Raw genomic sequence first — 17163 nt, forward strand, 5'->3', positions numbered from 1 at the left:
AAATGACCTGTTTGCATTTTGCCACCTATGCCATAAAAAAAATTACCTGCTAAAGTAAAACTAAAATATTTTTTCTAATGAATGAATAAATAAAATGTATTTTTAAGCTTTTGCGATTTAGCTTGTACCGACACTTAACATGCAAACTTGTAGCGTTGACCGACAATTTTTTTTTGCAGGATCGTTTGTGGTTTCTTAATGAGATCTGAGTCATACATTCAAAGTTTTGCATGTAAACAATGCATTGTATTATCAAAGCATAATACCCGATTAATTAAATTGATAGACGAAAAGGCAGTGTTTTGTTGGATGTACACAAAAAGAGTAGAAGAACAGTTTTTATTGCTCAACTATATCTTTATAATACAGTGGTCATAGATATATATAAAACTACTCAACGTTTTTTAGAAATATTATTATATGTTATTCATTATATCATACGAAGAAGTGTACAGAAAACAGCTTGCAGGAAATACAAACATATCATATTTATTTTATGATCTTACAGAAAATGATCCATCTAAGTCGATAAATTTATAATATATAACAATAGACTATATAAATAAAAAATATTAAAAATCATAAAAATACTATTTTGAAGTAGTTGATGGGGAATTTATACCTATTTCACATTGTCGCTAAATACACTACATTAATGTGCTATGTTACAATGCAATGTAACATAGAACTAGTAAAAATTAAATAGTTCAATGGTTTATGGCGCGAAAACCTTCCGTGGATTAGTTGGACTATGGGATTACAGAATTACGATCCCGTGGTACAACCAGCTGGACATAGCAGTTAGACCACGGGTCGTTGGGGTGTACCACGATATTCGTGGCAATTTGCATCATATGTTTGCCGATATCACTTTCTCTCTTTTAAACAAAGCTTCGATGGCACTTCTTATAATTACTGTACTAACATTCAAATTAAAGTGGCACTCCTTAATGGCTACATTCAAAAATTTACATAAAGCAGTGAAAAACTTATTAGATCGCTGCACCGGATAGCAATATCGCGTATAATGGTGTTTACCAACGCAAGTGTATGCTCCTTAACCCAGGGTTGTCACATTTACAAGTTTATTCAAAATGGCAACCACAACTATGGTAACTTCACACACGAAAGAAGTTTTTTTATATTTCAGGTGTCGGAATTACTTAAATGGATACATATACTGGTAAATTCATATACAGTAGTAAATGTCATAACTTAATTATTATATTCATATATATCGTTTCGTATTATCTTTATATCGTTTAGTCTACCCGTGGCTTTTGATTGATTGAGGTTTTTGATTGATAATTTAAAATTTTATTGATTACTCAACTTTTTTTTTAAATGGATCTGCGCGTTATCCCGGATTTGTCCTCAGATCTCTGTAATAGAATCTATTTCTTTACTAAGCTTAACTGTTTTTTTATAAATTTGATAGTTTACTTTTCCGAGAAAAATCTTTTACATCTATAGTAATTTCATTCTTGTGAATAAATTTTCATTACTTGTTATGAATTCGGTTTTGGAATGAAGAAGAATATAAGTACGTCAGCCCTAACATCAACCGACCGAGTTTAAAGTGCTCTTGCGCTGCACGTAGTCCAAACAACTGACGGCGTATTAAATTCCGGTGGCTAACGTTAATTACTTAATTTCAAAAAGGCATTTGGACGCTGATTTATTAATCTAATTTGGTAATTATGATCGTGTGACACAGCCTTAATAGATGCAGATAAAATGCATACAATTTATATGTGAGTAATGTTATATGAGTGTTATAACCGTTATGGGGCGCTTTTTATTTTATTAATTTATAATGTTGTGTTACTAGAAATGTATATGTATGGGAGAATTTAAAATTTGTCACTTTAGTTACATAGTACAGTCAACTGTAAGTCAAGTTGTCTTTCATAAGCCTTTATGTAGACATAATACAGGCATATAAACTAATCTAATCTAAATCCAGTCTATCGTTATGCTTGCTTGTCTTGTCTACGGGTTTCGAACTGGTAAGTAATGTGCTTCCTACCATAATTATCCCGTGTATACCATCTAAATAAACTTCTTATTCATTCATTCATACTAATCTATTTGCATATAATGATGACAAATTATAGAGGTATACAGATACGTCGCTTAGTTCGTATATGTATGTATCTATTCAAAAATCATGTGCCAGTGTTGGTGAAAACAAGAAAAAAAAAGGTGGTATTTTCTGAATAAAAAAGTAGTATATATTTAGAAATTTAAAAACATGAATCATGAAAACCTATTTTTTTGATGAGCTTTCCTTGTAAAATTGTAACATTATGATTTTGTATTAAAGTATTTTGTAATTCATTACTTGTATCCATTTATTCATACATTGTACTTAGCACTCATTACAGATACAAGTGACTGTTCGGATCTGAATAATCTATACACCGACCGCCAGTTAGACTCCTTTGTTAAACGATTACCCACAAACGAAAGCAATAATCCTCGATTACAATACAAAGGGTCTGGGTTCGAGGCCCGTCGCCAATTGAGCGCCGCGATGAATAAAAATGGTTTTGACGAGTTGACAGCCTCTGGAATGACAAAACATTCGAATATTCAATTAGGGTAACTTTGGCCGAGGACCCGTCTGGTTCCGTTACTCTTTATTGATTGTCGAAAAAATATGTCCTTTTATTTTTAGTTTTTAGTTTTCCCCTTATATCCTTTTTTATATAAACAATGTTATATAAAAAATATAAATACTTACTAGGTAGGTTAATTCTGCGTGCATAGATGTTGCCCGGGGCTTCGGTCTCGTGAGAATTTTGACATAAAATATAGCCTATAGCAATCTTTGATAATGCACCTTGCTAATGGTGAAAGAATTTTTGAAATCGGTTCAGTAGAGTCGGAGATTACCCGCCTCAAACATACAAACTCACAAAAGCTTACTTTTTTATAATAATAGTATAGATTTCACATCGCGTTACGCAATTTTTTTATTCTACCTGCGCCCTGGGTCTTTACTTCTGATCTATATGCAACCGACTTACAAAAATACTACATATATTTTTTTATGTTATGTTCAACGATTTCTCCGTCAATAGTGGACCGTTTTTCACTACATATAAGTTTATATATTTTGGGATCCACAAACTTATCATGAATTAACCCGTCGAGCGCGGATATAAGGGAACTAATTGAACAATAATAAAATCGCAGTCCCATCGGATCGCGCAAGAACTTGCATCAGATTGTATAACAGTCGGATTTCAATCAGACGTTTTATCAGAGGTGACACAGCCATTTTTCAAATCACCCTGTTAGGATGAAACAAACCATGCGGGGGGTTGTTTTGTGAAGATAACCCGGTTTCAGCTCAAAGCAAAAAGCACTTTCGTTGTAATCACGTTGAGGAATACTGAAACATGTCAGTTATGATGAAAGCATACATTTTTCGGTGTTATGGAGACGGCAAAAGGATAGATAAAAGGTCACTTTAAATATCTGTGTTCGGTAAAAAGCCTTCTTTTTGTTCTTTGAAACAATCTGCCAAAAAATTCTAACACAATAATTAGAAACTTATAAAACATTTCATATTAAGTTTATCGTGTCATATTAATCCTTCATTCTTGTACACGCAAATAAGTAGTACCTTTGTACTTAGTTTCTCATTTGTAAGTTTTATATTTACACTATTATGTCGTGATAAATAATTTTCTAGTTGGTAAAAAGCCTTTTGATAAACATGGACTCTTTAGTCTCTAAGCAGTTTTCCGGTTGCTTGTTAGCGTGCGGTTAAGCGTCTGACATGTAACATTTCCGTTCAAGCTACATTGGTTCATCGTTAAGAAGCTCTCTCTTTCTCTCTTCCTCCTAATGCTCTTGTTCTGTTCTTGTGTTTAAGATCATTTACCATCTCTCTCTCTTATTTGTTGGGTCATCTTACCAGAAGGAGATTCTTTTTGGGAAGAAGCAACATGTCTACATTTAACTCCTTCTATCGTCTACATACCTATACGTCTTTTACCTGTATTCATTTTTATATGACCCATAGTTCTAATATGAACGTTAAAATCCTTTGAACCATCAAGTGTGCTTTCACTGTAATGAAAAAATGAAATATTCACAGTGATGCGACAAAAGCTTCTATAGAATTGATCAAGGTTTTAATGAGTCTGGCCCATTACCGTCACGCCACGATTGATAGCTTTGTGAAATCAATAATCTACCTTTGAAAGTAAAGTAGGTATGTTGTTGACAGACGGGACACATTGTAAATAGATATAGGTTAAAGTTATCGTCAAAGTTGACGGTACAACCCACCCCTTAATAGTTGTAGCCATTTTTATGACAACATGGACATTCTTATAAACAAGAAAGAGAAATAACAAATACACTCACCTGGTCACATTTTTAGATCAATGATATTCTATTATATGTAGGCAATAAACTTCGATTACAGGTAATAACTTGTTGTTAACTTACTTTAGGCAGCGCGGCAAATAAAAGCTGGTAAGGGCTAATATCATGGAAGATCGCTTAAGTAAGTTCAACAGTATGCAGCTAAGAGGAATGTAATCGATGTACCGACTCCACATAGAGTAGGATAAGGGTAGTCGGATGACGATGCTGTCTTATATACTTTTTTTCCTTTTGTCCACAGGCTGTACGTTCCCCCCTCGATGGCATGGCCGTTGGTTTCAATCCGGGGTCATTCAGCCAATCATCATCGAAGGTGACCGCCTGTCCAACAAGGGCAAGTGCGTCTCTTCTGAAGGCGACAAGTTTCTTATTGTTGACGAGTGAGTAAACCTTGCTTGTATTTCTTCTTTGTCCTTTGTGAGATAGGATGCTAATTCTAATCTTAGTCATTGAAATACCGCATGTCCAAGAAGACAAAGTGTCTCTTCGGAAGGTGATAAGTTTCTGAATTATAGCGAGTGAGTAAACCTTGCTCTTTATTTATTTGTTTTTTTTTTGTGATATAGGACATTAGTTCTAGTCCAGAGTCATGAAACCCATCGTCATTGAAAGCATGTTCAATAAAACTAAGTGTGTCTCTTCTGAAGACAATAAGATTCTTATTGTTACGAGTGAGTATACCTCGCTTTTTATTAAAGAAATAAAATATAAAGAACAAAAAAATTGTTCTTCATGAGATAGGACATTAGTTCAAAGGAGTTCATACAGCGCCATACCCGTCGCCAACATAGGAGACCTGCCGGGGCAACAAGGGCACATAACTCTTCTACGGGCGACATATTTCTTAATAGTTGATGTCTACTCTCTGTTTTTTATTTCTTGGACCCGCATGGGGTGGATAGTCTCAAGTGGTTAAATGAAGAAGGATTTAACAGTTACATAAAACCATCAATTAAAAATGTTAGTTATTAAATCATGGTAGGGAAATATTTTTGTTTCATTGAAATCTTTAAAAATGTTTCACAGAAATTGACGCAAGATATTGTTTGTTTAATTATGTAAATCTTTTTTTTTTTAGGAAAGGATGTTATCGTTGTGTTGTGATGCATGAAAAGCATCAAAACGTTCTCCAGTATAAAGAAAGTAAGTACCACTTATATAATATAAAAAAATAATTAAATTAACCTCGACGTATGTATTAGACTATACATGATTTTATAGTCTAATACATACGTTTGTAGCTTAAGTAACTAATTAAGTAATTACATTGATTTGTAGCTTAAGTAACTAACCAAATACAGAAAGATGGACCCGACTAGCTACGCTGTTGGTGCTAGGCCAGAGGAGCGTGTACGCAGAGAGACACCCCAAATATTGATGATTTTCTGAGCTTCAAAATGCTACCTTCGACAAAGATTTATAGAATAAAGAAGAAACATAAAGAATGCAATGCTACCTTCGACAAAGATTTATAGAATAATTGAAACAATTCAACATCATCATTTCGTTTTTTGGTCCACTGCTGATAATAGGCTTCTCCTATTCTACATCAGCCTTCTTTATGCTGTACTCCACGGTTAATAAAAGTAAATTTAAAAAAAACTGATATTCCAGCGTTCTGCTACCGCCGCGACGCCCTGCCCCACCTGTGCACGCTCATCACCGGAGACGCTCTCCTTTACTCCATGTTCAGGGAGAATGCGGACCCCGTCGACTGTCCCCTTAGGGGCCCCTTCTCCTTCACCTACAACAGGTATAGTTAACTCCTCGTTTCTAGTTATGTACAGAAAATTCCCAACTCTAGAGCCTATTGCTCGTCAATCTGTTTGTTTTGATATTCATGCATGAACAACGTAGAAATTGTTTGGAGATTCGACGTACGTTGACCTATAGAAAACGCGCTGCGTCGACTCAAAGGGGCAATGGAGCCGGGCCCTATAAAAACACAATTCAAAAATTATGTCATTTTTGAGGTATAAAACATAAAATTGTTATCCCTTTACAAAATTTACAAAAAAAAAAAAATTTACAAAATATTTTATTCAGTAAGTACAATTCTTTACACAATTACATTGTTGGGATCTACTTTTAAGCATAAAAATGCTTGTGCCAGCAGACCCCGCTCTTCCATATCACTAACAATATAGAATGTACATTTCAATATTTTTTTTTTTTTTTTTTATATGCAGCAGGTAAGTATAATTTCTTATCATAACAGATTGGCAAACTATATGAATTACATATTATTATTACGAACTATTTAAACATAGCATCTATAAATCTATAATTAGTTATTATACACATACATTACACATACATACACATTACACATACATATACTACATATACCTTACATATACATAAGACATGGGCATATACATATAGGTGCACATCTACTCATACATATACATACACACATAAATATATAGAGATAAGCATAAATTCCGGTGAAACAATATATATATTAAAGAATTTGTATACAAAATGATTCCAAGCATCTAGATCTATAGGTGTGGGTAATCTATGAACGTCTCTAGTTCGTCATAGTTTAATTCTTTCAGCCAGATCTTCAAGAGCTTTTTACATTTGTAAAGTGGTGTATTACGAATTTCAATTTTTTTGTCTACTTTATTATATAAGTAAGCAGAGCGTTTACTGTATTGTAATCTTGCAAATTCAGTTCTAACCATGTGTGTGCGTACAGCAACTTTTCTCCTTCTTCCTGTGGCTGGGGGAGTTTTAGGTAGGGTCTTGTGTTTTTTTAATAGGAGGTGTAGGACATATAACTTCCTAACTGACAATAGATCACAGATTTGGTATAGTGTTTCAGTTGAGAAGGTCCTTTTTTTAAAGTACATAACCTTTAATAGTGAACGCTGCGATCTCTCGAGCTCCAAAAACCTAGTTTTCCGAGCTCCACCCCAGACTGGAATACAGTATGCAATTACAGATCGAACCAAAGATATATATATATTGTTGAGAAGGGTGCCTGGAACTATATGTCTTAGTGTCTTGAACAACCAGATGAATTTACGTATCCTACCAGAGAGCTTCTCAATTTGATGATACCACGATAGGTTCTGATCTATGATTACACCTAAGTATTTTGTATATTTCACCTTGGCAATAGAAGGACAGTTACAGTTATGTTTCGAAGTTTCATCACAAGAATGTATTTTTATAACGAAGTTATTGGGGGGTTGGGTTCTGTTATAAATACTATAACAGATGAAGTTGGTTTTCGAGGTATTTAAATCGAGAAGATTATGTTTGAGCCACGCATTTATTGTGGCTATTCCTCTTTCAGCATTTTTACGAGTGCCCTCCCAATTTCGACCGGTAAAGATTATAGCAGTGTCGTCTGCATAAGATAATATTTTTGCATTCTTAAGTTTCATGCTACATAAATCATTGATGTAAATTAGAAATAGGGTTGGGCCCAGCACGCTGCCCTGAGGTACTCCGTAGCTTACGTTACATCCTTCACTAACACAGTTCTTAAGCTTTACCTTTTGAATCCGGTTCGATAAATAATCTTTAAATATATCTAATTGTTTACTTCTTATTCCTATTTTTTCTAATTTAGCTAATAAAATGGGTATAGAGACTGTGTCGAACGCCTTTCTAAGATCAATGAATAAGGAGAGGCATTTAACACCTTTGTCTAAATTTTCAGTTATTGTCTCAGTAAGCGAAGTCACTGCATCTTCAGTGGATATTCCCTTTCTGAAACCAAATTGAGACTCCGAGAGTATGTTATGCACTTCAAGGTAATTTAGAAGTCTGGTATTTAGTAATTTCTCTATAATTTTTGCCAAAACTGAGATAACTGATATGGGTCGATAATTATTAATATCATCTCCAATCCCACCCTTGTGTATTGGAGTAATGATAGACTGTTTTAGTAAAGAAGGAAATACACCTTTAGCGAAACATAAGTTAGTTAAATGAGTTATAATGGGTATAATTTCATCCTTCACGTATTGTATATAGCGAGTGGGTATGCCATCCCAACCCGGTGCACTGCCAGATTTCAGGCCTTTTACGACGCTGTCAACCTCCTCATTATCAGTGCTTAATAAAACAAATGATTGGGGCTGACTAGGTAGCTCTTTTAAATACTTATTTATATTATCGGTGGATGTAGCTAATTGTATATGGTTTGCGATTTGATTACCGATATTTGCAAAAAAGTTATTGATATAGTTAGCAGATTCAATAGGTGTAGGCTTTAAGTCAAATAATTCTGGTTTTAGGTTTTTATTATTATTAGTATATGTTATTGTTTTAATATTTTTCCATAAGAGTTTATTGTTTTTGATTGCGCTATTAATTAAGTTCCTTTCATAATTTCTCTTGACTTTTCTAATAAGTTTATTGCAGAAGTTTCTATACCTGGTATAAGTTGTTTTTTTTATAATGCTATCAGGGTCATTACGTGACAGTTTTTGTAGATTATTGCGATTCTGAATACATTTAAGAATACCCTTAGTCATCCAGGGTTTAATAGAGCGTTGACTCTTAGGAATATTTATGATAGAAGTATTTTGCTCCAGTGAATTCATAAGAGTATCTGTAAGAATTCTAGTTATTTCATCAGGGTCCTCACAAAATAATAAATTTGAGACATTTTGCTGTTTAAGGTAGTTTAGAGCTTTGTCAAAGTGAATTTTAGTAGTAGTTTTTTGTACAGATTCATTATTTTTTACTTTTCTAATGAATAATACTGTAGTAGCATGGTCTGTAATTGTAGTGTTCAAAATAGCAACGAATGCCGAGTGCTTCTTGTTATTCATTCTCAACATAAAGTGATCGAGACAGCTTAATTCTCTTGTAGGGAATAAGTGTCCAGCCAAAACACCATGAGCCGCAAGCGTATTTAGATAGGCGTGTCTATTTTGTATTTTTTGCAAGTCATCTTTCTCTTTTGGTCGAATATTAATATTTATGTCACCAGTAATAATTATATTGGAAGTTGAATTTAGACTAGTTATGTATTCAGAGAGGGAGCTAATAAAACCATCAACGTTTCTGTTAGATGGTGAACGGTATATTCCAAGAATCGTATGATTAAGAACCTCGATTTGTAAACATGACGCTTGCATTAATTTTACTTCTTTGAATTTTGGATTCAGCTTTTCTTTTGCATAAACGACAACACCGTCCTTCTGATTTAAATGTAACGTAGTCTGACTTGATGAATAGTTATTTAATTTAGGTATAGGTTTATTTACATCGAGATGGGATTCAGTAAGTATAATAACATCCGCTTCGAAATTCAAGGATGACATATTAACCATAAAATCATCAAAATTAAAGTATACGCTCCGGATATTCTGAGAGATTACAGTGAGGTCACTTTTTTGTACCCGATAGTATTTGGGAAGGTCCACAGTGTCACACTGAATCGAATCTGCAACATGAAAATTGTCTGTTTCGTTTATACTATTTATTGTGTCACCCATTTTGAAATTTTGGAAATGAGTTGTGATCTAACTGGAGTGCTATGTGAGAACACCAAGAATTGAAATGACTTGTTATTTATTTTTTTTCCCCTGGTTAGATAATGAGCACCAGGAATAAAGATTTTATACTTCATTATGTTATTTATATAATTAGGTGGAGTTGTTTTATCATAGGATAGTTTTCTTTTATTTTGCAAGAGCGAAGAATAACAGTAGTAGGTATTTATTTCAGTAATTAGTGTAGACTTTAAGCTTATGAATAAATACATAAATTGTAGCAATATTTTCATTAGTTGTGTATTACTTATGTTGAATCCATATTCAAAGTAAAGTATAAACATAAAAATAGAAGCTTGGATTAAATTAATGACAAAAAAGCGTGTAGATATTGTTGTGATATCCATATAATATATGAACATATATAAATATATAATGACAAATGTAATAATGTTAAAAATAAGCCTTAGATAGGGATATACAAAATTGTTTGTTAGTTTAGATAACAAGAGTATATGAAAAAAACAGCAATTATACAAGTTGACTATAACTAGTCATTTATCAGTAATTAGCTGTTGAATTTGTGCCTCGCTCTTTATGTTAATAACGGGGGTGTTATCATATTTTCTTAAGTATACTCTTCCATAGGCAGTCCAGCAGTATTTATAGATTTTTGATTTAACAAGATCGCGAGCCAAAAAATGTAGTCGAGCTGCTCTGGGTGTAAGCTGCTCAGATACAAATATAGGGGTGTCTTCCTGGGTACGCATGCCCAGGTGTCGGGCACAAAGCTTCGTCTTCTGTTTTATATTGTACGACTTACAAGACCTGAGCACATCATTCTTCACCAAGGTAGAGTTTAACTCCACTATGACAGGTGTATTTTCTGTCGAGTTCTTCTTAGCTTTTATTCTGTAAATGTCCCGAATGACAGGCCTCTCCATCTTGCAGCCAACAGAGTCTGAGAGCTTTAATACCATTTCCACCAAATCTTCTTTTGTTTCATTGTTCTTTTTTGGTACATTTTTTATTTCTATATTTGTTTTCCTGCTGTCCTGTTGAATTATTTCCAATCTTTCCTCTAAAATTGCAATATATTTTTTGTCCTCCTTAGCTTTTTCCTCTAAAGTTATAATTCTTTTTTGATATTCTTCATGCTGAGCCATAAGAAATGCAATAGAACTTTCTATGTTGTTGTTAGAGCTTTGGATGACTTGCAAGGCGGCAGCACTCCTTGCGAATTCTTGCGCCTGTGTCTTCATCATGTCCTGAAACATGTTATGCATCTCTTCTCGTAGCCGGGAAAATTCGTTACTATAGTCATCTTCCCGCGGTCTTTTATTTCTGACCGATACGAAATTCGGAGGTGTACCTTTAGGTTGCAGACCAACACGATTAATTTCTGGATCTGAGAAGGATTTATCTAAGCTTGTATTTACTTTGTCGGAAGTATCCATACTTATTAATTCTCTTGACTCGGTACGAAACAGAAACCGAAGTACCAGGACAACATAAAATACGCAGCGTAAACACAAAGAGCGCTGTTGTGCGAGACGGGAATATACGGTGAGTGAGAAGATGATATAAGAAGGCCGGACAACGTCAAAATACCAGCAACGCCCAGATCATGTAAGTGAGACAGCAGATGCGCTGGCGCAGCGGGTCCTCGCGATGCACAGGTGAGAAGGATATACCGCCGCAAGTAGCGCTAGTAGTTAGCACTGATATGGTAGGCGGTGTCTTAACTTCGTTGATGCGTGTGCAAGCAGGACGGCAGAAGCGTAGCTAATACGGTTTTACTGTTGTCCAACAGAGATGATAACATGCACACGTACCGATATGCAGATGGAGTAAAGGTGGGTCGGCCGCGTATGATTCTTCCTTGTGTGCGCGCAGAGATGTTTAGACTTCTTGTGGCTTATGCTCTCCTATTTTTTTGCACTGATTTATTTTTGTAGAAATTTAAATTATACTCTTTTTTTAAGTTATTAAAGGTCTAAAACACGAGTACACCGTACGGCGGTCCGGGGGGAAGGGATAATATCCCTAACTCAATTGATGCTACGTGTTCAATCAAAACGACAAACGAACGAATCCATAAAAGACAAAAGTCTTGCAATTAAACTTATCATGTACGTTCTATGTCCTGTAGTCATGGAAAATTAAAAAGGAAGTAGTAAAACTATAAAATAGTCACGCTTGACAAAACTCGAAACTAAATTATTCAGTTGTAAATAACCCAAAACATATTTTTTACAATAATCTAATGTATCCATGCAGAAACTTTCAACATGCTGCGCAATAAAAACATCATCGTAATTTATTATATATGATTAATTCCCTTGAAAAAACTTAACGGTGAATGACCACCCCAGCCCCCTAAAGAGGGGTCTTTAACTTTTAATTATACCCCCATAATGACCGTCACTATTCTGTCAGGAGTGACGTACGCCAAAAATTTTAATTAACGCACATCCGTCCGATAAAAGAATAATTTCGTGTCAAATTATTGGATTTCGATTAATATCTCTGGCTGTTCCTGATTGGTAATTACTTGGACAAATAATTATGTTTGAAATTATTATATTTCTGACTAATTGTGTTTCTAATTAATTGGTAATTTCCTGCTTCAAAAGATTATGTTTAACTTTTGATCCTATTAAATCAGTAGCGGAGAAATCAAACCATAAATATAGTAGTATAGTACCTATAATGAGTTATTTAAATGGTTTTGTTTTTAACTCTCATACATTATTTTCTAAAGTAAGGAGTCGTTGTTTATTTAACAAAATAATTTAATATTTTTTGAATAAAGAATCTTATCATTATGTTAATCAGTTTAAGCTCGTATTACTTCTGAAGTTAACACTTAAATTATATGATTTTCAGAGGTCATGGTGACTGTAAGAGTCCCGTGTCGTCGATCGAGAGCTGCACTGAAGATTCCAGACTCCTCCTCAATTACCAAGCCTGTCCTGACGTCCACGGCTCTGAAAGCACAGGTAAAACTATTTATTTTTACATTTTGATCACAAATCAAATAGAAGGAATTAGTTTACATTTTCAGAATAAGTGTGGTTAATTTCAATAGATGTATCAAACTACATGTTCATTACATTAGACAAGAACAGGACAGACAAAATACATAGGTACATTTCGAAAATAAAATTTGATGAAAAAATTGTCTATCCGGATACCCGGTCGTGGGCTCAATTGTCGCTCGATTCCAGAATTTTTTCAATCAAAATAAAAAAAACGGATTATCAATAAAACAGCACTATTAACAGGAAAACAATCGTTTAAAAAGGATTAAAAAATTGTAGTAAAAAGAAAAGAAGTCTTTTGTGGAAGTTTAGATCAAAGCCTACTCTTAATAATAAATTAAATTACAAAAGATACACGAAGCAGTTTAAAAAAATTGTTAAATTGACAAAATTAAGTCAAAATAATTATAAGATAATGACGTCTCAGAACAAATCAAAAGCCACATGGCAAATTATAAATCAGTGGATAATTATGTATGTCAAAACAAGGCACGAAGAAAAACCTACATTGTAGAGTAGAAAATTCTGAGATGATTAGAGAAAAAAATATGAACCTAAGAAACGATCAGAATCCGAACGCAATTACAAAGCAAATAATCACAAAATATCAATCATTAGTGCAGTCTAAGTAATAGCTCCCGAAATATCTGAAGCCAACCGTACTACAATACAATAAATAATTTAGAGACGGCGCCGAGAATAGACAGTAGTTTGCAACTCAAGACAGAACAATGCACGGGACACTTATTTAAATAGATAAAGCAACTTTAACAGATTTACGAACTCAATTGATATTTGCAAACCTTTTGCTGTACCAGACCCCATAATTAATCCGGAATTTATTAAAACACCGGTTATAAATACATTTAGGAAAAAATAAATGATTGAGTATTTAGTTCCTTCTCTTTTTGTATACATGTAGTAGACAGATAGATATAGTATGGTTTATTTCTAAAGACGGCAACACAATACTGTGTGTGTGTGTGTGTGTGTGTGTCTGTGTTTGACACATCACACAGCTAGCAAAAAGAGCCTGTACAGATGTAAATGTGAAATGTAGTCGAATGTAGGGAAAGAGATACTCACAGAAAAGTTTTATAATATTAAGGAGTGCATAATAGTCAGTAGTGTGGAGATGGACAATGAAATTTCATCCCAAAAAGCCGCTGTGCCTGTTTAAAAATTACAATTATGAAGCCGCGGACAGAAGCTACATTGCAGTACTTTTTTTATTGTAATATATGGCCAAGCCAAGCAGGTAAGCTAAAATGTTGCAAATTTACTACATTTTTGTATTTTATCTATTTCAACTATATCCGTAGTGGGTGGGACATTCGCCAGCGACTCGGATAAAGATTTATAGTGCTCGCTCGGACTTTTGACAATATTAACTAGTGAAAATAGACGCGGCATGCATGTCGCACTCGGAGACATCGCCTAACTTTATTTGATAAACATAAAACACTTCCTTTTACGTTTTCCTGGCTGTATGTGACATATTTTGCCAGGTATTAATACTGTTTGGCTACAACTTAATTTAGAACTTATTTACTTCTGTAATGAAATTTCAAACTTTGTGAAGTCTGAAGAAATCAATTAATTCCTTTACTTACAACACATAATTGTTGTTTCCTTTTTTACGTTTCTCAGTCACATTAATATTTTCTTGGTCTTCTTCTATTTATTTAATGTTTATAATATAATATTTTTTATTAAGTATTATACGTATTACAGCTATTACGGTATTACTTACCCTTTATTTAAATCAAAGATGGCTCGCAAAACCTATTTTTAAGACTGAATAGTTCGTGCACAGCATACTGCACATAATGGAGACTTGTAGAAAGAGTAAGAAGAAGCATATCTTGTGTAACCCAGAAGTGGGATACTACCACAGGTAAAAACAAGGAAACACAAAATTGCCTACAAAAAAAGACATTTACTAAATATATCTGTTTTCTGTAATGACGTCACTCTTCAGTTTTTTTAATAATTTGCATAAGATACAGGAACAGTATCACGTCTTCATCCCTTACGGGGTAGACTGAGCCAAGAGTTGCGTAACTCGACGTCCACGTTTAGCTGCTTAGTTCGTATAAACTAATTATATTTTGTGATTTCAGTGGAGGAGCTGGAATGCCTGGCGACGTGGAAGGAGGGCAGCCTACGGTTCCTGGTGGGGAAGCTGCATCACAACCACGCGACCAGCAACGAGGACCGATACCGGTGCTTCGTCTACGAGAAGACAAATGGTATTGGTAAGATAGTTCGCATAGAATTTAGTACCTTTTTTACGTTTTTTTTTCTTGTCGTACTTATTTGTACTTTATCTAATCTTATTTGTACATTATCTAACTGATACGAGGAAAAATCATACGTTCCTGAGTTTTTAATCTCAATTATTATGATTAACATCTAAGTAATTAAAGTGCCTAATAAAACAAAAAATATTTGTGTTTTATTAGGCACTTTTCTATACTATCACGTCACTTTTGATTATACCAAACTCTTTTTTGCATCTATATATAATTTGCTATTTTTTCTATTAGAACCGCCTCTTTCCACTGCAATAGTCATTAAAAGCAGACATAAAATCATCAATTATAAAATTTCTGAAAGAACGCTTCTTCTAATCGAATGTAATTATTATTAGTAAGGCTCCCGTCATATCTTATTCAAACATAGTCAAAGCTATCTAAAAAATATTACATCTCTTTTCAGCATCAGGGAACGGTGCTAAAGAAGGACCTGTCACACCGGGGGGTGTAGAGTACAGAGTAGCTCAGTCCGGAGACGCGACCTGCAACGGGCTATTCAGTGCCACTGAAGGCTCCAGGACTATGGCCTTGAAACGAGGTGAGAATGAAACGATAAGCATATTCCATCTCTTTCCAGCGAATAAGACAATATTTTTTTTACAAAAATAACACGAGTAAATTTTCATGACCGTGCTATTAACCGTTGAGGAATTTCCTCGTCGAGAGCCGATCCTTAATTCACCATCGCCAATAGGTCATGCGTATTATAAAATAACACATTGTTATGACAAATTACGTATCCAAATACGTCGTTTGGATGACAATGATGAGGACAAAACGTCATACAACATTTCAGCTCATTCTATTAAAGATCTGTGCTTCAAAATTGAGTTCCAAGATACCACATATTTACCTACATTATAGAATATTATTAATTCCGTAATTTAACATTCATATATTACCTCTATATAATTAACGTTTCAAGAGAAATAAAAACTTATAAAAAGAACTGGACCCTACTTTTCAAACTTTGTAAGACTTAATCATATTGCTTCCAGTGTCAGTCCGCTTCAACTGCCAGTTCCCGTCGTGGATGACGTTCTCGCACACGTGGCACACCCTGGACTTCAGCAGCAACTACACCTTCTACCAGCGTAACGCCACCCTGAGGATCACAAACGCGACTGGCGCCGATATCAAGGTGTATTGCGTGAATGTTAAAGCCAGTTCTCCCAGTGGGAACTCAGTGGCTTTGGTAGCACATTGGCAACATCATTGGTGAGTACTTTTAAACTTTCGCGTTGCATAATTACATATTAAACGGCAGGTATTAAACCCGCACATGCCTTTTTTATTTCCCAGACGTTTCGGACCTTGTTACAAAGGCGACTCTAAAGGTATGTGCGCGTTTAATAACTGTCGTTTAATATATTATCATTGGTGAGTTTCTCTATGACACTTTTGTAGGTTTGTCACTGAATTATTGTTTTATTCTTCTTGTTCTTAAATAAACTACTACAGAGATTTTTTTAGTGAATATCAAAAGTACTTTTTTTAAAATAGCCTGTGGTGTCCCACTGCTAGGCAAAGGCCTCCCCTCCACTTCGCCATCCAAACCTGTTCAATCCGTAACTTAACCATCGCATCTAAATCGTCTGGTACTTCTTTATTTACTACAATACTAAAGCACTAGGGGATTTAAATATCTACCGGATATTGTAGACAAATAAAACTTGACAGGTTGGTAGTTTTCTTGTCTTCAAATTTAGTGACAAATTATTGTTTTGTCCGTCTGTGACACTTCACAGATAACAGATGAACCACTGTTCATCTGTTATCTATCACATGATCTTCCAGGAGGACATCCTCCTGGTCCATAGAAGATCATTAGATTGACCTTAATGAGCCCAGCGATAAATCAATTGCTGTGGCTACTTACTAGTCTAAATAAACATAGACAAACATTATTTGTATGCCTATAGTATTTCCCCTCAA

General features: G+C 34.4%; 1 protein-coding gene across 3 annotated transcripts in view; it reads left to right on the forward strand.

The window, feature by feature from the left end:
* The window catches only part of LOC128670518 (uncharacterized), a 98192-nt gene that overhangs the window by 75337 nt on the left and 5692 nt on the right, over nucleotides 1–17163 (forward strand). The window contains exons 3-9 of one of the 3 annotated variants that reach the window (XM_053746244.1): nucleotides 4645–4784; nucleotides 5483–5547; nucleotides 6019–6157; nucleotides 12756–12868; nucleotides 15034–15168; nucleotides 15632–15766; nucleotides 16227–16446. In XM_053746244.1, the coding sequence (XP_053602219.1) occupies nucleotides 4645–4784; nucleotides 5483–5547; nucleotides 6019–6157; nucleotides 12756–12868; nucleotides 15034–15168; nucleotides 15632–15766; nucleotides 16227–16446 (947 nt within the window). The remainder of the gene's footprint in view (nucleotides 1–4644; nucleotides 4785–5482; nucleotides 5548–6018; nucleotides 6158–12755; nucleotides 12869–15033; nucleotides 15169–15631; nucleotides 15767–16226; nucleotides 16447–17163) is intronic. The other 2 variants (XM_053746246.1, XM_053746245.1) reach the window with 2 other exon arrangements.

This window comes from Plodia interpunctella, chromosome 6 (assembly GCF_027563975.2).
Source record: "Plodia interpunctella isolate USDA-ARS_2022_Savannah chromosome 6, ilPloInte3.2, whole genome shotgun sequence".
Lineage (NCBI taxonomy): Eukaryota > Metazoa > Arthropoda > Insecta > Lepidoptera > Pyralidae > Plodia > Plodia interpunctella.